The following is a 23,387-nucleotide window of genomic DNA, read 5'->3' on the forward strand; positions in this document are numbered from 1 at the left end:
TAGTAGCATTTAAGTTACAGGCCCCGGGTACACGTGGTACCATTTTACTAGGGATTTGCACGTTAATTAAATGTACCAATCAGGTGAAAGCCAATTTCCCCATGTTTAAGGGAGAGAGCACAAGCACTTTAGCACTGGTTAGCAAAGGTAAAGCGCTAACAAAATCAAATTCAGCAACGTAGGCAGGCTGAAAGCAAAAGGTTTTGGGCATTACCACCTAGGTCTAACTGGGCCCAAACTACAGTGTTTATTTTTTCTTTCAGTTTTATCTCTAAGAAAGGAGTATAGAGGTACAATTTAGTTTGTCGGTTTAATGATAACCAGGTAAAGTATTTAGAATGTTTTCGGTTCCCAAGAGAATAATGGATATTTATAGTCTGCATCTCTTAGCTCAGAATCATCTATATTTAGACGACACAGGAGTAGTGTGTGCTGTGAGGGTCCATTCTTCGTTTGTATTATAAGGCCTGATAGCTGCCAGGAATCACATTGGAGTGTCATGCTACCCTCCGCATGGATCAGTGTTTGTGCATAATCAGTATCCCATAATACTACCAATGCCAAGAATTTCACCTGCACAGTTTGGTGCATGATGATGCAAACATGACTATCAATAAAATGGCCTGGTCAGAGAGGCTCAGTCTCAGAGTAAGTGGGAGTTTGTTTTAAAGTGTAAGGGCCGCCTTCTTTTTGGAATGAATTACACCTGTTCCCAATTAACCTCTGCTTTAGTTACTGAACTTGTAGCCCGACAGATGTTTCAGAAGAATACAATATCCTTTTTTTGGTTGCCCTTGTCTTATTTATCTTTTTATGTTATGTAATGTAAATGTTCAGTAATTATAAAGCGCTTGAATACCAATAAGGTGTCTTGGCGCTAGCTGAGTGAGCAAACTGGAGTGATGGCTATAGCAGATGACTTGAATTTAGTGAAAGATAAAAAGCCAAATTTTAGCACCTTTCTGAAAGCCAGAAGATTGGGCAAGGATTTAATGGAAAGAGGGAGAGTGTCCCAGGCCTTAAACTCACCCAGGATGAAACAACGACTGCCCCATTCCACTTGTGTGAATCAAAAAGTTCATATGAGGCGGAACGTAGAGACCTAGATGGAAGGTAGAAAGAGAAGGCTGACCTCAGAAATGTAGGGCCCTGACCGTGCAGGGCTTTGTATACTATCCAGAGTGATTTGAATATGATTCTAGCTTGGACAGTGAGCCAGTGAAGCTGATGAATAGCAGAGGAGACAAAGTGATATTTACGAAGTTTGCAGAGAACCCTGGCGGCTGCATTCTGCATGGTCTGTACCTTATTAGGAATGTGTTGGTGCACGTTTCAAGAAAAGACCATTGCAGTAGTCGAGCTTCGACAAAACCAAGGATGTAACCACAGTTTTCTACAGGCGAGAAGGAATGAAGGGTAGCATCTTCATAATAGTTTTGAGGGTAGGAAGGCGGCAGGAGTGACAGAATTGACCTGATTAGTATGTGACAAGTCAGTATTGAGAATAACTCCAAGATTTCAAACTGATTTAGCCGGCAATGGATGGAGACCAAATTCGCACAGCCACCAGTCTGGGGACTAGAAGGAGGGGGAATGAATCATGTCTGCCAAAGGAGTGGCATAGAGATTAAAGAGCGTTGGGCTGAGCGAGGACCTCTGTGGGAACCTGCACAGAATAGAAAAAGAGTGTGAGGCAAAGTCTCCAAGATGCACCAGTTGCTCTTGATCAGTAAGAAAAGATTTAAGCAGCTTCCAGGTCCTGTACTTTTTAATCTGTACATGGTACCCCTAGTGAAACTGATCGCATCATTTCAGATCAGTTCAATATCATATGCTGACGACACCCAACTCATCCTGGTGTTGGACAGGGAACGGCCTGGTGCCGAGGAAGATCTTAAGGAATGTCTAGCAGCAACATTTAAATAGATGACTGACAATCATTTAAAATGTAATGCTGGAAAGACAGAAATCTTGCCATTTGGGAATCATAATCTGTTCTCCCCAAAAATGTGTTGGCCTGCTGATGCAGAAGCCCCCCCCCCACCAACACAATTACATCTGCTCGTAACTTGGGTATCAAGTTCGATGACCAACTGTCTTTTAAACATCAAGCGGTGGCTGTAGCTGGGACGTGCTTCCAGATTATAAAAGCTTTGAGGAAGTTTTTTGATCTTCTCCCGTTGTCTGCCAGAAAAACGGTCGCAGTGGCCCTAATAAATTCCAGGTTGGATTATTGTAATGGCTTATATGCTGGAGCTAACAAAGCCGTTCTCCACAGGTTACAAATGGTCCAACATGCAGCGGCCCGCCTTGTACTGCATTGGCCCCGTAGGTCCTGAGCCTCAGCAGCACTTAACGCACTCCACTGTTTACCAATAGGTAAAAGAATCCTTTTTAAGATTCTTATAATTACCTTCAGGGCATTTCATCAGCAAGGTCCAAAATACCTGTGTAATGGGTACAAAAGATATCACCCGACACGCTGTTTGAGGTCTGCCAGTCAGAATCTGCTTACAATCCCTCGATTCAAGCTGGTAACAAAAGGTGGCAAATCCCTTTTTGTACTAGGCGCCAAGGCCTGGAATAAGCTCCCGCCCTTTTTACGATCATTGTCCCAAGAAACCCACTTCAGGAAAGCATTAAAAACTTGGGTCTTCTCTTTATCCGATTCTTCATGTAGGGCGCTGGTGTAATGTGTAGTGCAGTGTGCAAGTCATCTCTTTTCCCTCCAACCCTTTCATCTGGGTTGGGTGAGCGCCAAGATACTCCTTGGAGTGATAGGTGCGCTATAGAAGTGTCCTTTACATTACATTACATTACATTACAATACATTATATTACAGGCAGATCCAGACACTCCAAGTGTGTCCATACGATCAAGGAGGAGTCCATGATAAACCGTATCAAAGGCCGCTGAGAGGTCAAGCAAAATCAGGGGAGCCCTGCTACCTTGGTCGCGCGTTGCCCTCATTTCTTCGGTGGCCTTGATAGGAGAAATTTCTGGGCTGTGCGCTGACTGGAAACCAAATTGGGTGGCGTCCAAAAGATCATTGTTTTGAAAACGTTGCTCTAACTGAGTATTCAGGATATTGTCAATGATCTTAGCTGGGAGAGGTAGACCGACTATAGGTCGATAATTGGCTGGCTCCAAATGGTCCAGCGAAGATTTTCTTAGGAGCGGAGAAATTGAGACTTTTTTCCATTGGGAAGGAAAAACATCAGAGATTCACGTCTGCCAATAAATTTCAACCAGGAATGGACCAATTGATAAATTTTCCACTTAACAAGCATACATGTGTTCTTTATTGCATTTTGTTTGCAATATGTATATGTCATGGACTTGCATGATGGCAGAATGCTTCACCAAGTAATGGCAATATCCGCCAGATGTGGTTGCATGCTGCAATCAAAGCTATGTTATGTTATGCAGATGTGTAGAGCACACTGTCACCCGGGCGGATATCCTGGCCCAGAGCAGGTGTGAGTCTAGCCGCACCTATGGCTTACTGGGATTTCTCATAAAAACAGGCCTTCAGCTTTTTGCAGAATTCAAGAACTGTTGAGGAGGTTCTCATGTGCAGCAGGAGGTCGGTCATTCTACTCTTTAGGAGTAATGTAGAAGAAGGCTCAACCTCCGGATCTGGTTTTCCATATGCATGCCATTTGTGTAAGAATGAGTCCAGACAGGCTGTGTACATAATAATTGTTGGGCGACTATGTACAATTACTTTGAGAGATTGGGTAGAGAATGAGGTCAGGAGGAAGGCTGATTAGCAGGGAGCGGGAATTGTTACAACTCATATAAATGTGTTTTGTATAGGAGTACCACTGGTATGTGCAACCCATCTGTAAACAAAATCTGGGTCCAGTGCTGCGCACATCTCGCCTTGGAGGCTGACCTAAGGGCTTGAAGCAGGCAGTACGTGCTGCGTTTTGCATTATGAGCCTTGAGTCACCTTCGAGGAAATGTAGACTCCACAGGGGCGCCCTGAGACGTGGAATGATTAGTTTTATCTGCAAATATGTTGGGTGGTTATAAACACTTCAGAAAGAACTCAAATGTTTTACATTTATTACATTTCTTTTTCATTCCAAGTGCTCTTTGCCATTCCAAAAATAAACTCATATGTGGAGGTAGTATTGTCTAATGTGGTAGGGTAAGAAACACATCAATTACATTTCAGTTGTGCTCAATTAAGGTCATTTTTATATTGTAGTTGGATGTTAGTAAAAAATAGTGATAGCATTAATTGTCACTCATTCATCAATGGGGAGCCTCGTCTATGTTGTTGCATAAAGTAGGCTTAAGGGGTTTGTGCTTGTTACGAAAGGTATACAAGAACAATAATAGTTACTCTAGACTACCTCTAACATTACCCTCCCCTCTAAACACAATGTCATTGCAAGGAGCTTCTACCAGAGATTAGAGGTGCGGCGCAGTGACCAGGTCGACTGACTCCGGAACCCGGGGGCTCACGGTTCGGTCCCCGGTACCGGTGGCAGATCAGCCCAGCACCATGTGACTCAGGGCAATACCTTGCGTAATCTTCCCGATGACCCCCAGCGCCTTGACACCTTCGGGTAATTGTTCGCGCTTTACAAATACTGGACATTTACATTTACCACACCTCAGGACTGCAGTACCCAAAGGTGTGCTTAATCATTTGGCATCAATAATTCAAATATAGCAGGCATGGTAATGCTCTCATTTTACATACCTAAAGTTCTCTGGGTATTCTGCGACAGCCATGTTAATGACCTCCAGGGCATGTCCATAGTCCTTTTGGGCAGAAAATAGAAGAGCCAGTAGATGAAGAGAATTTAGATCATCATTGCAGAATTTTAAAGCCTCTTGAAGGTGTTCAATGGCATCTGAAATCTTTAAAGAAAGAACTAATTAGAGGATGATGAAATATTTTTAATTGTATACATTTCAAAAACTCAACTTCCATTGTAGCATGTATTATTGAAAAATGTCTCATATTATGAGTAACTCCTACAGTTAAGAGAAAAGATGAAAAAACAATGTATGCTGTTATGTATGAAGCATTCCCCATGTTTATGTGACAAAAAGGCAGTGGCACCACCAACAAGAGGAACTGGCCATGAAAGCAGGGCCCTCTACTTCACAACACTTTGCAGCATATTAGAATACATACAGTAGACTGAACACTACACCCATTTCCTTTACAGCCACATTTTTCCCATTTTTAGTCACTGCCTTTATATTTCGACAATTAGTTTCTTTTGGAAATCCTTCAGAAATTAACACAAATGACCCCTTGCTGAATTAAGTGTTTTGTCAACTTTCAGCACTCTTACGTTTCTGGGATGTCCCATTTGTTGCATCCTAAGTAGACAGAGTACAAAAACTGAAAACCCAAAAAGTGTCTTGCTCCTTGCTAGTCATTGCATGAACAATAATCCCTAAGACAGTAATTCAAGCAAACTATAATCAAAGCCAAATGGTCATTGAATGTACAAATAAAATGGAGAAGAGCAAAAAACAAAAATGTAATAAATGAAGGAGTAGGTGCTAGTGACAAAAGTGCTCTGTGCTCTTTGAAGTGTGATAGACCCATGCAATAAAGGGGATCTAAGTGCGTATCAAACCAGTAAAGAACAGCACAGCCCATGAATTATAATATACAATGGAATGGGGCAGCATTCAAGTTGACAATGTTTCAATCTCATTGTAAACACAGGATCATCAATCAATCAAATATGGAGCCCAAGAGAATTTTCCTCATGTCACAGTGTGCATGAAACTGCTCAAAAACGTGCACAAGCGAGAAGGTGACAACGTCCATGAAGAATAGTATGTGCAATGCATGGTTAGTCTTGAACCAGCAGTTCAGGGTCAAGACATAAGCTAGGGAAAATGTCCCAATGAGTTAATCAGAGAACTTACTGGGCTGATCCTCCATTGCCATATTGCTTCCTATGAAGTATTTCCTCATTACAGTCGTCAGAGGTTAACGGGGGAAATAACTCAAACACCGGGTTTAGGTTTCAGGATTCCCCTCGTTCCACACATATATAGGGTAGATCCTTGTTTCAAACTGCCTGTAATAAGGACAATGTTATTGATCTCGAGTTTTGGAATCCATTGATAACTGTGGGCCCGATTCACAGAACTAACTCAAGACAAAATCCTAAACTTACTACTTTTGGTATTCACAGAAGTTAGGATTTTCTCTTAAGTGTGTCTTAAGACAAACTTAAGACAGACTTAAGTTAGGATTTTGTCTTAAGTCTGTCTTAAGACTGTCTTAAGACAGACTTAAGACAAAATCCTAACTTCTGTGAATACCAAAAGTAGTACGTTTAGGATTTTGTCTTAAGTTAGTTCTGTGAATCAGGCCCTATGAGTTGCTATTTCTGCTTTTGAGATATGGAAGCCATCTCGAATTTTATAGCTGAGCCAATACCATTTGTCATGCTTGTTCATTTTGGATCATTGAGAGTTCACTAGCGAGCCCACTTTATCACTCGCCGTGGTTGCAGAAATAGAGATACATTTTAGAGAGCTCGCTGGAGATTCCCATCTAACGAATCAGGTTTGGGAGAACGTGCAAATTGACCATGTCATTGAATTCCTGTGACAAGTGCTCATCGGTTGAGAGGGACATGACAACTAAGGTCCTTCCTGAGCTATCATAACCAAAGAGGGGATCACCAAGTGATCTCTTCCTGATAATGGGACAAGTAGGACTACCGTTACTAACTTGTCTGCGCAAAAGCACCTAAAACAATGTCTGCCGAGTGGTTGACCAAATGGAAAAGGTGTCTCTGATGTAATGCTTGCAGGCTGATGGCCATTACACAATTTAATGACTTGTTCAGGATTTCAAACTGTATGTGAAAGTGATAGGCAGTCTACACCATTTGCCCTGATAACGCCTGTAAAGAAATCTTCATCTGTGCCATATGGCTGACAACTCTAGGTAAGCGGGGACTAAGACAACATTGGTATTAGAGAGACTAAAATAGTTCAGGTTATTACACAGCTGAATAATAAATGTGACACCAACAAGTCTTTTGATGGGAATGTTCATCTGGGGTTTCAAGCTCAGATGACTAGCATTGTTTATAAACTAATAACACCTACTCCTTGGCGTCATGAGCCTGATATCCTGTAACTGATTCTGATTGCCTCAGGATAAGCCTACAACCATGACTCATGCCAGCAAGTAGCTATGGCAGAGAGGGAGGGGGGGGGGGGGGTGTGACAGGCATTTGCGAGGAAGAATTCAGCTAGAAACCACATTGATCATTCTTTCTTTTCTCTGTATTTGTATTTTGTATGGGGTATTTCTAAAACGCAAACTGTCGCTCCGGAAGGAGCATCCTGGCGCTGATAGACTAGTAGGCAGACCTGAGGTGAAAATCTAGATGGCTGCCATTACAAAGTCATCCGGCAAACTGAAGATCCAGGTTTTTAACTGTCTCCTGAAGGCATTTTCCTGTACGAGTAATCTGAGAAATCGGGGCATGGAGTTCCAGGCCTTAGATGCCAACACTGTAAGAGTCTTTCCTCCTTTGGTTGTAAGCTTGAATCTCGGGATGTTGATTAAGTTACCTCCCGACGACCTCAAGCATCTCAGCGGGTCATATCGAGTAAAACGTTTCCTCAGGTATTTTGGGCCTGTTCCGTTGAGGGATCTGAAGGCGGTTAGCAGGATTTTAAAAAGAATCCTTTTATGTAGAGGTAGCCAGTGGAGGGTTCGAAGCGCAGTGGAAACAGAGGATCTTCTAGGTAGTTTCAATACTAATCTAGCTGCCGCGTGTTGCACGCTCTGTAATTTTTTTAGTGTGGATTTTTTAATACCGGCCATAAGTCCGTTACAGTAGTCTAATCGGGATAGTATGAGGGCCACTGCGACCGATTTGCGAGACTCGGTGGGCAAGAAGTCAAAAAACTTTTTAAGGGATTTAATAATGCTCAAACAGCTTCCTGCTGTGCACCTTACATGCTGGTCAAAAGAAAGGGAGGAGTCGAATAGGACCCCTAAGTTTCTGGGTTTGGAAAATCACAAACTGGTAGACACGAGTCAATTCAGACCAACTGTTAGATTTCATATATGTCAAGATTACCAAATGTTTGGTCATTCCCATGACCCCGTCATACAGGACAACATGCATTGATACGAAACTAACAAGTTACTTACCTTCAGTAACGATATATCTGTAAGCGACATATATTAGTTGTAGATTCCTTACCTTAGAATTACCCCCAGGCGTCAGACTGGATCCGGAGGAATGTTTTCGTAGCAGTACTCTTGCGTGTCGGTAGGTGGCATCGGTCGACTCTGTGTCCATCGTCGGTGCCGTGATCACCGGGATGACGTTGTGGTATATACTTTGACGCAGCCCCTGCGCACTGATGTCAGTTCTTTACATGGCATTGCACGCCAGAAGTGCAAAGCCATGCAAGACACTGACCACTGGTGCACAAAACTAGGCCCCTGAAAGGGAGTCCCTTACACTAGAAGTCAGTTCACAGAACGGGGAGGATGGGTAGGGCAGTAAGGAATCTATAACTAATATATGTTTCTTACAGAAATATTGTTACTGAAGGTAAGTAACTTCTTCATCTGTAAGAGACTATTAGTTATATACTCCTTACCTTAGAATAGAAACCCCAGCAATACCAACCCCGGAGGTGGGTATGCGAACCAAGTTCACATCAGAAAGTCCTGGAGAACTGAATGGCCAAAGAAGCCATCTCTCCGGACTTGGCTGTCCAGGCAGTAGTATTTGGTGAACGTGTGCAGGGATACCCACGTGGCTGCCTGGCAGATTTCACTGAGGGGGACTCCATGTCCCAAAGCAGTAGTGGTTACTTCGCCCTGGTGGAGTGGGTGCACAGTCCTACCAGAGGCTCCTTTTATGCCAAGGAATTTCATATTTTAATGCAAAGAATGACCCATCAAGTGGTGATCTGTTTTTGCATGGCCTGACCTTTCTTGGTGCCCACATAGACAACAGAGAGTTGATCATCCACCGGTAATTAGTTTGTACGATCGAGTTTTGGATCCAGACGGTACAGTCTCTCTTATCCTTGGAAGGGTGCGGGGCAGTAAGAAGGTGGGCAAAGTGATGGTCTGTCCTATGTGGAAAGAGGTAACCACTTTGGGAAGAAAAGAAGGTTGAGTTTGAAGGACAGCCTTGTCCAGATGAACAGCAAGAAAAGGAGGTTTAGCAGAAAGAGCCCGAAGCTCTCTCACCCTGCGAGCAGAGGTGATGGCAACCAGAAAAGCAGTCTTGAGAGTTAAGAGTCTGAGAGGACAATTATCTGGTGGCTAGAAAAGGAGCACACATAAGGTAAGTTAGAACCAGATTCAAGTCCCACTCGGGCATTGCAAACAGAATAGGAGGAAAGAGGTGAGTAATGCCCTTAAGGAATCAATTTACAATAGGGGACTTGAAAAGAGAAGGCTGATCAGGAAACCGAAGAAAGGCTGCATTGGCCGAACGATACCCTTTGAGGGTGCCCAGAGCAGAGCCCTGCTGGGCCAAGGATAGAATGAAGAGGAGAACCTCTGAAAGAGGGGCAGAAAGGGGGATCCACAGCCTTTGCTGTGCACCATGCCATAAATTTGTTCCATTAACAGGCATATACCGTTTTAGTAGCGGGACGCCTTGCTGGCACAATTACATCACTAAACACAAAGAGAGAAAGGGTATAACGAACTACACCTGGTCCCCTTAAGAGTTGACACAATCCACAAAAAAGGAGCAATTCCAGGGATGGCGAAGACAGCGAAGATAGCAAGATCGAAAGATGATGCATCGCGAACACTCTATTACAATGACCAGAGTCCTTAGGGGCAACTTCCGCCGGTGTGTGAGTAGTGTGCGACCCCACCCCCCTTTTGTAACTTATAGCTCCATTGAGCAGCGGGCTGACGAGCCTGGGATCCCGCACCTACGGGCCGGAGTGGTACTATACCTGGCAGATATTGGCAGCCATCGGCGACCCCAGAACACTGCCTATCCCTGCTGACGAGGGTTGAAAACCCGAAACACGTGTCCAGGGATGGCGAAGACAGCGAAGATAGCAAGATCGAAAGATGATGCATCGCGAACACTCTATTACAATGACCAGAGTCCTTAGGGGCAACTTCCGCCGGTGTGTGAGTAGTGTGCGACCCCACCCCCCTTTTGTAACTTATAGCTCCATTGAGCAGCGGGCTGACGAGCCTGGGATCCCGCACCTACGGGCCGGAGTGGTACTATACCTGGCAGATATTGGCAGCCATCGGCGACCCCAGAACACTGCCTATCCCTGCTGACGAGGGTTGAAAACCCGAAACACGTGTCCAGGGATGGCGAAGACAGCGAAGATAGCAAGATCGAAAGATGATGCATCGCGAACACTCTATTACAATGACCAGAGTCCTTAGGGGCAACTTCCGCCGGTGTGTGAGTAGTGTGCGACCCCACCCCCCTTTTGTAACTTATAGCTCCATTGAGCAGCGGGCTGACGAGCCTGGGATCCCGCACCTACGGGCCGGAGTGGTACTATACCTGGCAGATATTGGCAGCCATCGGCGACCCCAGAACACTGCCTATCCCTGCTGACGAGGGTTGAAAACCCGAAACACGTGTCCAGGGATGGCGAAGACAGCGAAGATAGCAAGATCGAAAGATGATGCATCGCGAACACTCTATTACAATGACCAGAGTCCTTAGGGGCAACTTCCGCCGGTGTGTGAGTAGTGTGCGACCCCACCCCCCTTTTGTAACTTATAGCTCCATTGAGCAGCGGGCTGACGAGCCTGGGATCCCGCACCTACGGGCCGGAGTGATACTATACCTGGCAGATATTGGCAGCCATCGGCGACCCCAGAACACTGCCTATCCCTGCTGACGAGGGTTGAAAACCCGAAACACGTGTCCAGGGATGGCGAAGACAGCGAAGATAGCAAGATCGAAAGATGATGCATCGCGAACACTCTATTACAATGACCAGAGTCCTTAGGGGCAACTTCCGCCGGTGTGTGAGTAGTGTGCGACCCCACCCCCCTTTTGTAACTTATAGCTCCATTGAGCAGCGGGCTGACGAGCCTGGGATCCCGCACCTACGGGCCGGAGTGGTACTATACCTGGCAGATATTGGCAGCCATCGGCGACCCCAGAACACTGCCTATCCCTGCTGACGAGGGTTGAAAACCCGAAACACGTGTCCAGGGATGGCGAAGACAGCGAAGATAGCAAGATCGAAAGATGATGCATCGCGAACACTCTATTACAATGACCAGAGTCCTTAGGGGCAACTTCCGCCGGTGTGTGAGTAGTGTGCGACCCCACCCCCCTTTTGTAACTTATAGCTCCATTGAGCAGCGGGCTGACGAGCCTGGGATCCCGCACCTACGGGCCGGAGTGGTACTATACCTGGCAGATATTGGCAGCCATCGGCGACCCCAGAACACTGCCTATCCCTGCTGACGAGGGTTGAAAACCCGAAACACGTGTCCAGGGATGGCGAAGACAGCGAAGATAGCAAGATCGAAAGATGATGCATCGCGAACACTCTATTACAATGACCAGAGTCCTTAGGGGCAACTTCCGCCGGTGTGTGAGTAGTGTGCGACCCCACCCCCCTTTTGTAACTTATAGCTCCATTGAGCAGCGGGCTGACGAGCCTGGGATCCCGCACCTACGGGCCGGAGTGGTACTATACCTGGCAGATATTGGCAGCCATCGGCGACCCCAGAACACTGCCTATCCCTGCTGACGAGGGTTGAAAACCCGAAACACGTGTCCAGGGATGGCGAAGACAGCGAAGATAGCAAGATCGAAAGATGATGCATCGCGAACACTCTATTACAATGACCAGAGTCCTTAGGGGCAACTTCCGCCGGTGTGTGAGTAGTGTGCGACCCCACCCCCCTTTTGTAACTTATAGCTCCATTGAGCAGCGGGCTGACGATCCTGGGATCCCGCACCTACGGGCCGGAGTGGTACTATACCTGGCAGATATTGGCAGCCATCGGCGACCCCAGAACACTGCCTATCCCTGCTGACGAGGGTTGAAAACCCGAAACACGTGTCCAGGGATGGCGAAGACAGCGAAGATAGCAAGATCGAAAGATGATGCATCGCGAACACTCTATTACAATGACCAGAGTCCTTAGGGGCAACTTCCGCCGGTGTGTGAGTAGTGTGCGACCCCACCCCCCTTTTGTAACTTATAGCTCCATTGAGCAGCGGGCTGACGAGCCTGGGATCCCGCACCTACGGGCCGGAGTGGTACTATACCTGGCAGATATTGGCAGCCATCGGCGACCCCAGAACACTGCCTATCCCTGCTGACGAGGGTTGAAAACCCGAAACACGTGTCCAGGGATGGCGAAGACAGCGAAGATAGCAAGATCGAAAGATGATGCATCGCGAACACTCTATTACAATGACCAGAGTCCTTAGGGGCAACTTCCGCCGGTGTGTGAGTAGTGTGCGACCCCACCCCCCTTTTGTAACTTATAGCTCCATTGAGCAGCGGGCTGACGAGCCTGGGATCCCGCACCTACGGGCCGGAGTGGTACTATACCTGGCAGATATTGGCAGCCATCGGCGACCCCAGAACACTGCCTATCCCTGCTGACGAGGGTTGAAAACCCGAAACACGTGTCCAGGGATGGCGAAGACAGCGAAGATAGCAAGATCGAAAGATGATGCATCGCGAACACTCTATTACAATGACCAGAGTCCTTAGGGGCAACTTCCGCCGGTGTGTGAGTAGTGTGCGACCCCACCCCCCTTTTGTAACTTATAGCTCCATTGAGCAGCGGGCTGACGAGCCTGGGATCCCGCACCTACGGGCCGGAGTGGTACTATACCTGGCAGATATTGGCAGCCATCGGCGACCCCAGAACACTGCCTATCCCTGCTGACGAGGGTTGAAAACCCGAAACACGTGTCCAGGGATGGCGAAGACAGCGAAGATAGCAAGATCGAAAGATGATGCATCGCGAACACTCTATTACAATGACCAGAGTCCTTAGGGGCAACTTCCGCCGGTGTGTGAGTAGTGTGCGACCCCACCCCCCTTTTGTAACTTATAGCTCCATTGAGCAGCGGGCTGACGAGCCTGGGATCCCGCACCTACGGGCCGGAGTGGTACTATACCTGGCAGATATTGGCAGCCATCGGCGACCCCAGAACACTGCCTATCCCTGCTGACGAGGGTTGAAAACCCGAAACACGTGTCCAGGGATGGCGAAGACAGCGAAGATAGCAAGATCGAAAGATGATGCATCGCGAACACTCTATTACAATGACCAGAGTCCTTAGGGGCAACTTCCGCCGGTGTGTGAGTAGTGTGCGACCCCACCCCCCTTTTGTAACTTATAGCTCCATTGAGCAGCGGGCTGACGAGCCTGGGATCCCGCACCTACGGGCCGGAGTGGTACTATACCTGGCAGATATTGGCAGCCATCGGCGACCCCAGAACACTGCCTATCCCTGCTGACGAGGGTTGAAAACCCGAAACACGTGTCCAGGGATGGCGAAGACAGCGAAGATAGCAAGATCGAAAGATGATGCATCGCGAACACTCTATTACAATGACCAGAGTCCTTAGGGGCAACTTCCGCCGGTGTGTGAGTAGTGTGCTACCCCACCCCCCTTTTGTAATTCCAGAAAGGGATTACTGCTTTATGTGATGAAAAAAAGGAAGCAAGTCCTTTTTTGAAAAGAACCCTCACCCACCAACCTAGTTGGTAGCATGCTTCATCATAGGGTTACCACCCGAGGGGCCAAATGCCTCCCGGGTGTGCTGCGACGCCTGAATTACAGTGAAACAGGTTTTTTTGTGCAAAGTAGGTGACAAGTGACTGTGATTTAAGATTGCCTCTATGACACGTTGAAATTTGTTGGTGGGGTCATAGGACAAGATTAAAAAACAAAGTTGGGGGACGTCCTATATGACTAAATTGGTCATAGACATCCGTGGTGTACTCGTGATAAGGTCTACATGTTTCAACCTTTTTAATGCGTTGTGGCAAGGCTTTCTTCAGGACCAGTGAAAACAATACGGTGTACACTCGCTAAGGTGCACACATACGGTGCAAGGTGAACCCCAAACTTACTGTTTAGTCATCAACGATTAGTTCTGAAAGACAAAATGATACATGAGGTTTAACAATCCTACATTAAGGCAACTCATGCATTTGGCAGCAGTAATAACAATATTAGGCTCATCAGGTCTGATATAAAGATTCACATGCCTGGATCTGCATTCTTATATTCCACATGTGTCGCCTAATCTGTGTTGCGGGTACTCATGTTTCCAGGTGGCCCTCAATGATTATACGTCAGGCGCATGCTTACACCCACGCATGTGACAATCGATGTGTGGTTAATTTTTTGGAGAATTAGTGCAAAATGCTGAAATCCTCCTGTCAAGGGAGAGAGGCCAAATCGAGCGGGCTCTCCAGCTTGTCGCAATCAGGGAGATAGAGTGATCAGTGAATCAGAAGTAGTGGTTAAGAAAGCTCACACTCTTGTTAAAGTGTTACTATAAACCAAACATGGCGTAGAAAAGGAACTGTCTAAAAGCTTACGTAAACCGATCCAAAAAGGTGGACAATGACCAAACAACAACAGTACTCAACACATGGGGCCTCCCTAATGTGACTGGACACTACCTGAGTGGAAATTGCAGTATTTGTCACCTGGCTGCCCCTAAGAAAAGTCATGGATCTCGAACCCAGTAAGACCTGAGTGCTACGAGTGCACACTAACTGCAACTCAGCCAATGTGGTATACACGAAGCGTTTGGGGAGAGACAACTTGTCAGAGTACGGCTTACCTTGATGAAAGTGTGACAATAGGGAGCTGTCCTCGCTCCCCTGCCAGTTCAAGCTCTGTGATGAGTAAACTTGGTTAGTCAGAGGGAGTAAGTTCCTTCACCCACAGACCTGAGCATTATATCAGGGTCAGACTACGCTCTACTCTACAAAGAAGGAGGTAGGGATAGCTCTGGAAGGGATCTTTCTTACAGTCCTGATGAAAGCCGGGAACTTCTTTTTTAACCGGCAGAAACATGTCGACATCTAGCAGAGTGGAGGGGTAGGTGGGCCATTATCTACCACCATCCACTTTTCTTTTAATTAGACCAGGGAATCCAACATTAACAAGGATTACTTAGGAGATCCTATGGTCTATTTTTAATCTTGTTCTGCACTCCTTCCCACACATTGTACCTTTATTTTGTGTCGTGTATGTCTTCCCCCTCCCTATTGCTCCACCTCCAGCGTTGGCTTGCGCAGAGGTGTGTTAGCAGCCCTATGATGAAGCATGCCGCAGATTTCTGTGGGTGAGAGCAGTATTAACACACCTGTGGGGTGCAACCATCTCTTTTTTCTTTGCGACTGTAAGTTATTTAGCCCCACTTCTCTTTGTGAGTTAAAGTTGAACCACCAAGGACATGCCCTGATGTTCCAGCCATGTCCAAAGGCAGAGAGCCTCTCTCCCACACCTCCTCCCGCCCTGTTTGTTGTAGTACCACATGGCAGTGGTGCTGTCCGTGTACACCTGCACTACTCTTCCTTTGACAGAGGGAAGGAATGCCTTCAGTGCAAGATGAATCGCCATCAGCTCCAGAAGGTTGATGTGGAGCCCGGACTCCGCGGGAGACCAGAAGACTCTGATCTCCACCACCCCCATGTGGCCGCCCCACCCCAGAAGTGATGCATCTGTCACCACAGTGAACTCTGGGTGGGGAAGGGAGAAGGATCTGCTTTTGACCCAATCCTGGTTCATTAGCCACCACTGCAATTGGTGTGCAGTGCCCTCCAAGACGTGGACTCAATCAGAAAAAATTCCCCTGGTGCTGTGCCCACTGGAACTTCAGGTCCCACTGCAGAGCTGGCATGTGCCACCTGGCATGATCCACCAGCAGGATGCAGGAGGCCACGAGGCCCAGGAGCCTCAAGGTCATTCTGACCGAATTCCAGGATAGGGGCTGAAAGATCGGAATCATAGCCCGAATATCCCGGACTGGCTGCTCAGGAGGTTAAGCCCGAAACTGCGCTGTATCCAGAACCGCCCCGATGAAAAGCAGTTTCTGAGAGGGAATCAGATGTTGATAGTGAACCCCAGCGAATGCAGGAGGTCCTCCATAGTCTGGAGGTGGGAGATGACAGCCTGGGGTGAACTCGCCTTCAACAGCCAGTCGTTGAAATAGGGGAAGACTGGAACCCCTGATCTGCGCAGATGAGCTGCGACCACTGCCATCACTTTTGTGAACACCCGATTGCCGGTGGGCAGGCAGGACGGGAATGTGAAAGTAAACGTTCTGCAAGTCCAACGCTACCATCCAGTCTCCAGGGTCGAGGGCAGAGCCTGAGCTAATGTCAACATTTAGAATTTCTCTTCCCAGAAGAAGAGGTTGATGTCCCTGAGATCCAAGATAGGACGCAGGCCTTTATCCTTCTTGGGTACCAAGAAGTAGTCGGAATAACACCCATGACCCATTTCTGGCACAGGGACTCGCTCAATAGCTCCCTTGGCCCAGAGAGCCGTAACTTCCTGGCGGAGAAGGGCCAAATGATCCTCCGACATGCGATGGAATGTGAGTGGCATGGAGGGAGGGGCAGTCTCAAAGGGGAGGGTGTAGCCCCTTTGGACTATCTGCAAAATCCACATGTCCCACGTGATGTTGTGTCAGTTGGGGAGGTGATGGCGAATCTGCAGGACGGGGCACTGGTGGCCTGGCCCGCCGGCTGGCTCCCAAACCTGGGTGGAATGTTGTGGGGGCACCCCTTCCGTAGCCAGGACAGGGGTGAAAAGCAAACTGCACAGGGCGAGAAGTGGTAGCGAGGCCCAAGAATCTGTCTATAGCTATAGAATCCTTAAAGCGCTCAAGCACGTTGTCCGCTTTGTCGCCAAACAAGTGGCGGCCATCAAAGGGCATGCCCAAAAGAGTAGATTGGACAGCACCCAAAAAGCCAGTGGACCTCAGCCAGGCTTAGCATCTCAGGGTTACTGATGTTGAAATCGTCTAGCCTAGCGAGTCGGCAGTGTTAGGCCCACATGGTATAGCGAACTGTGCTACATCTCTACCCTCAGCAAATGCACGGGAGAGAATGGCCTGGGCCTCCTCCGGGCACTGTGGCAGCACCTGCGTGACCGTGTCCCACACAGAGTGGGTGCAACGGCCCAAGAGACATACGGTGTTCACCGACCGCCGTCATAAGCTGGCGGAAGGAAACATCTACATCCTAAGATGGACCAGCTTCTTGTATTCCCTATCTGGGGGAGCAATAGGAACGCGCCTTTGGAAGTTGAGGCTTGGAATACCCAGCTCTTGGGGTAGGGTGTTGGGAGAGGAAAATAGGGTCTCCCGGGCTGGGTGGTGGCGTCCAAGCCCAGCCCCTGTGCTGGGCTTGGACCAAGTGCTCAGAAGGATGTCGGTGAGGGCCTAGGTGAATGGCGGCAGGGGCTCCAAAGATGCCGCTGCTGGTTGAAGCACCTCGGTAAGGAGGTTGGCCCTGACTGCTACCCTTGGAAGCTCAAGTTTAGGCTTCAGCCACCCTACGCAACACCACCTCGTAAGAGGCTCCCTTCTCCATAGCCACAGTAGGAGGAGAAAGCATGCCAAGGTCTGGGGAGGTGTCCAGAACACTGGCTTCACCCAACTCCTCTCTCCAGTCCATTCAACTGGTCTGCCAAAGGGTCAACAGACCCCTCCCAGCCCTCCTCACCTTCCTCTGGTTGCCACTCAGGGTGATAAGGAACACCAGGGTAGAACAGTGGTACAAAAGTACCAGTCGGTGCTGGTACCGGCGTGGTAGATGCCGGTCCGGCTCCATGTCCAAGTCGAGGAGGAGGTCGGGGTCAACGCCAGCTGGGGACACAGCCGGCGTCAGTGGGGGCGGAGGTATCGTCAATGGATTCGGCACCAGAGAAGGTGTTGTACGGTTGACAGGCACCGATTCGGATTCAGGTCTGGATCCCTGGCGCTTTGCAGTGCCGGGGCCTAAGCTGACGGGCATTGAAGGCCTAGAACCCCCAGCGAGTCCGCGGGGCCCAAAGGCACGCCAGCGGAGTCGGGCTACCCAAAGATGGAGTGGAGGGTTTTGTAAAAACTACTTAGTTGGGCATGGGTCACTCTGGCTCCCAGAAAGGGAGGGAAGCTCGGAGGCTTCCCAGTAGGTGCGGGAGGACGACGACCGTCCCCATCCCGCGTCGCGTCAGCCAACGAACAGGGAGAACGCATAAAGCACCTTCTTTGCCTTCTTTTTTTGCTTTGACTTCCCCGAAGACGAAAACTTCAAGGAAGAGTGTTGGTGGTGACTCCGCGACCGGTCCCGCGAACTTCCTCTCCACCGGGTCCTCGAGCGGCACAGAGCTGACTGCTTGGCCTCCAGAAGCTTTCGAGACCGCTCCCGCAAAGACTTCGGGTATATGGCCCAACAGTCGGAGCACGACTTTGGGTCATGGTCGAGCTCCAGGCGGCACAGACACACAAGGTGCAGGTCCGTAACCTACATCAATTTGTGACAGGAGTCACCAGGTTTGAAGCCGCACCACTGATGTGACATCCCTGTGCACCAGGAGTCGAACGACTTGAATAACATGTCGACAAAAAGTTGAAAAATGCTAGTCAAAAAGTGACTAAGGTACTGCTCTCCGTACTGCTCTGCGCTAGCTGGCACGGAAAAAGAAAGAGCTGGCATCAGCACACAGGGGCGGCGGTTTAAGTAGATACGGTGACGTCATCCCGGTGATCACGATGCCGACTACGGATGCGGAGTCAACCAACACCACCTACGGATGCGCAAGGGTACTGCTACAAAAACATTTCTCCAGATCCAGTCTGACGCCTGGGGATAATTTTAAGGCAAGGAATCTATAACTAATAGTCTCTTTCAGATTTGATGGTCAAACGTGTATGATACTCTATGGCACCAGTTTCCATCCCATTCTGTCAAGTGTTTTTTACTATAAATGATACATTAGGAATGCTTTATTCTTTCTGTTAGGGAAGATTGTTATGAAGTTAGGAAGCGGAGCTTACACTAAACTGTTTATTCGTACTAATATGAAAAGTCCTTATGATGCTTCTGCAGGAGCCGAAGCATCATAAGGTCTTTTCATATCAGTACGAATAAACAGTTTAGTGTACGCTCCGCTTCCTCATTTCATAACAATCATCCCTAACAAAAGCACTTTCTTGCTTTTTTAGAATTGCCATGTGGCACACATCCATGCCCTTAGGGCATGTATGTGTGCCCCATGTGCACACATGCACATTTCACCCTTGACATACCTCCCGGTATTACCGATTCGGTAATACCGGGAGGAGGATTCGGTATAATTCGATATTAAGAAATCGGTATTTCACAATTACCTACATCGGGCCCTAAGTTTTGTTTTTTTACCTAACTTGGTTTTGACCTTTTAAAAGTAACTACATTGAGACATTAGTCCGATCCCTGAGACTCAGATATAATATGTAGCTGAGAGTGATCAATTTCTGCACCCCTGAAATGTGCATGTGTGCACATGGGGCACACATTCATGCCCTAAGGGCATGGATGTGTGCCACATGGCACTTCTAAAAAAGCAAGAAAGTGCTTTTTTAAAGGAATTCAGTAATTACCACCAACTTGAAGTTAGTGGTAATTACCGATTTCTTAAGGCCCAAAAGCACTCTTTTATGTGCTTCCTACATTGAATTTAAGGAATCGGTATTACTGATTCCTTAAATGCAAGGGCAATAAGGAATCGGTATTTACCGATTCCTTATTTACTGATTCCTTACCTACATTGGAAATGGCTAAATACCAGTCGGTAACGGTGAAATTTACTGAATTCCACTGTTACCGACCAGTATTTAGCCACCTACATCAGGCCCTTTATGTGTAAATTGCTACAAAAGTAAGAAAATCAGGTGATAGGAGCAACATTGGATTGGATATGAACATAGCAAAACAGGCACATCACAAAATGTTATTCTCTAATGTGTGACAGACTGGTTCTTTTGCAGCTGGACTGTAGAGTAACCAAATATGGTATATATGTTACCACCAGGATCATGAATGGAAAATGTTTTATGTTACTTGGCCTGTACCAGTTCCCAGTATGAGAAATTTAAGGGGCCTGCGCAGGCCTATTTAAAGGAGAAAGGTTTTTACCATTGTTATTAAAGCTCCCGATTCACTCTATTATCCCCCAAGTTTGATATATGTTTTTCTCTGAATAAAATGTACATTTAATATGTGAACCTGAATTGCAGGGCTCAAGTTTGCTACTGGCCATTGAGTCAAGTCACTGAGGCAGCCAATGTGTTTAGAAACCAGGGGTTACAGTAGGAGGTCTGTAAACCAGGGGGCTAGGGAAGATATATGAAATGGTTGAATAATCCCAATAATGTTTCTTTGAGTCCAAGAAGTACAGAGGCAGTGCTGTTGTGTCAGATGAGGTCAATGATCAGAGCTGTGGCTGCTTTGTTGAAAGCCGTTTTAAATGCTTGTTGGTTTAAGTAAATGCAATACACTCAAATTACGAGATGAGCCAGGCCAGTAATACACTGTATTTTGAAATGTGGGTAATGTCTCTGGTTCAGAATTTTGGCTCGCATAGTTCAGACAAAATGAAAAGCACGTGAGTCACATTACAGTTTAAAATTCCAGATTAAATTGCTTGTTCTGCCCTTGAAGTGTCACTTGTCCACAATTTTATTACAATACATTTCTGAGAAGGCGATGAAGTTCTGAATTCACCAAATGCCTGGTAAGTGTGTGATGTGTGATTTGTGTACTTGTATCTAACGGAGCAGAGGTTCTTGAACCTGAATCTACGGGTATAATCATCATACAAACCCTCCCACTGGTCGTATGATCCTTTGTTAGTCCACATGAAGAGGAAGCTAAGCACTTGGGTCCCACTGAAATATACTAAACTTGACCTGGTGTAATTTTCAGACACTGGGGCACGTCCAGCAATGCCTGCACGTTGCCTGCTTTCCATTCCCAGCAGCATCATGCATGAGGGGAAGGGGCTTTTTTAGTTTCACCTCCAGCTGGGCCAAAGATAAAGGCAGAAATTAAGGGGCAATCAGGCCTAGTTTGTTCCAATATGATCCTGGCTGGGTGCGGTCTGGAGCCTCACACTTAGATGCAAATGCAATGAAGGGGTAACAAAGGCAGACAGCTAGTTATCACTTAACAGGTACTTAAAAGAAAGAGGCATGCTTTTGACTTTGTTCAGTCTCTGTACATAAGAGATATGCTTGCAGTGTAAGAATGTCAGATGTGTTGGTCTGTCACAGTATTTGCACAAATAATTGAAATACCACAAATGTTTTCTTTTATTGTTCTACTCATCCCAATGAAGGGTGTCAGAGTGCTTTATGTAACATACACTTTATATAAATCATGTAAGTGTGCTAATAAATGCACAAGATGTGTTACATATGACAGTGAGGGTTACAAGGTGTAGGAATCACATGTCCTTCATAGCTCACTGTGCTACATTAGAACGATTACAATTTATGAACTGCACGTAACACAAGGATCTCTGTGTTAAAAGCAGTAACCCACTGACTGAACTATATGTTTTTTTTTAAATGTGACATCCGGATGCTACACAATGGGCTTTCCAGGAGACACATATGCTACTTTGACTCAAATTTGGGACTAAACAAAACACAGATCTCTCAAGCAAATCCATTAACCTCCAGAGTTATCATACCATTATTAACTTATTGGGAACATACCGATCTCTGCAGCAGGTGCCTTAATCCCATTGGATATTTAAAAATGCAACTTTGCAACCAATTAAGGACACCAAATCTACTGCCATGTTTCTCCTTGTTGCCAATTTTTTTTATGGCAGAGTTAAAAAAATAATGTATTAGTTCAGGTCCAGATTTTGCTACTGGTTGTGCAACTTTTTGGCAGAATACCTTTGGCTCATAATGGACCCCATAAACTAAAAGCGTTATCTGCTTTCAATCCCCTCTGAAAATATTTAAGCAGTTCCATTCCAAGGTCTTGTAGTGTCCTTCTGAACACGTTCTAGTGTTCCGCCTTGTGTTGCACCCACACTGTACACCCACACATCACAGGCATCACCGATCAGGTGACCTGCTAATAAAAAGGGCCAGGTGCACATGCCCTGGGCCAGTTCCAGTACTACACACACTGTGTCTGCGTCAATTCTTCCTGAGCATGTGGGCCTAGGGCTAAAGACCCTACAATAGCGATGAGAAGGTCGATCCCCGCATGCAAGCTGGTCGCTGTAAGTGTGTGGGAATGATCGGTACCTGGGAATTAAGACCAGTAGGTCGACAGCCCTAATATGCATATGCAGTCGGGGACAATGAACAGACACAGACTCTAGGCACGCTCTATTGGACCGGAAGTCCCGTGCGATCTCCGTCCGTTTATTTATAGCCTTCTGGCCACGCCTGGCCAGAAGGTGATACAATGTGTGGCAGTGCTTCCGGGGCTCCGTGGAGACCCTTGGAGCACTAGAGCGCTACATCCCTTCCCAACTTGTTTTTTTTAAATATCAGTTCAACAATTAACATGCAAAATCAGCCAGTCTTTGACTCGCCCTTGGGTTTGGCCTGAGACTGTAGCGCCACCTTCCTCTCACAGGAGTGTGACCTTGATCGCCTATATGTGGGTAGCATCTTCGGATCCATCTTCTGCCCCTCCTCTGACTGTGGGTTCGATGGGGGTTTCAGTGTGTTCTTGGTTAGATGGTATGCGCTTGAACCACAAAACATTTCTGGTCACTTCCTCTCCATTTCTGTGCACTGTTATTGCGGTGCCATTTGTCTGCTTGATCATCCAGGGTTCGGGCTCGTATGGTGTGCGGAACTTGCCTCCCGGTCTCGGAGTTCGAATGAGCACTGAGTCTCCGGGATTTAAATCTCCCACTCGAGCTCGCCTGCTCTGACTTGCTCTGTCATTGGTCTTCCTTCTTCGCTCTTGGGTAGCCGCTGACGTGTATGGAGCCGGTGTCCAATTTTCTGCCATGGGGAGCAAGTCTATTCTTGGTCCAGCTAGCATTAGGGACCATGGAGACCTTTGTGTGGTGCTGTGAGGGGTGCTCATATACTCTCTGAGGATATGTTGGAGTGCTTCTTCCGGATTTTTCTGTCCACTGTGGCTATTCATAGAGTCTTGTTAATGGTTCTCATAAACCTCTCCACCTCCCCATTGGCCTGAGGCCACTGTGGCGGGATTCTGTGGTGTTTTACACCTATGCTTTGTAGAAATTCCCTGAACTCGCTCCCTTGGAACGGAGGGCTGTTGTCCGTTTTGAGCACAAGGGGAATGCCGAACACGGCAAAGGACTTGGTAAGAATTGGTTGGATGTGTGCGAAACTGGTTGATGGCGCCAGATCCACAATCGGATACT

General features: G+C 47.2%; 1 protein-coding gene across 1 annotated transcript in view; it reads right to left on the bottom strand.

Moving 5' to 3' along the window:
• TTC7A (tetratricopeptide repeat domain 7A) overlaps positions 1-23,387 on the bottom strand; it is a 1,603,679-nt gene that overhangs the window by 719,000 nt on the left and 861,292 nt on the right. The window contains exon 15 of the mRNA XM_086927774.1: positions 4,718-4,878. Within this exon, the coding sequence (XP_086783900.1) occupies positions 4,718-4,878 (161 nt within the window). The remainder of the gene's footprint in view (positions 1-4,717; positions 4,879-23,387) is intronic.

Source organism: Lissotriton vulgaris, chromosome 6, assembly GCF_964263255.1.
Source record: "Lissotriton vulgaris chromosome 6, aLisVul1.2, whole genome shotgun sequence".
Classification (NCBI taxonomy): Eukaryota; Metazoa; Chordata; class Amphibia; order Caudata; family Salamandridae; genus Lissotriton; species Lissotriton vulgaris.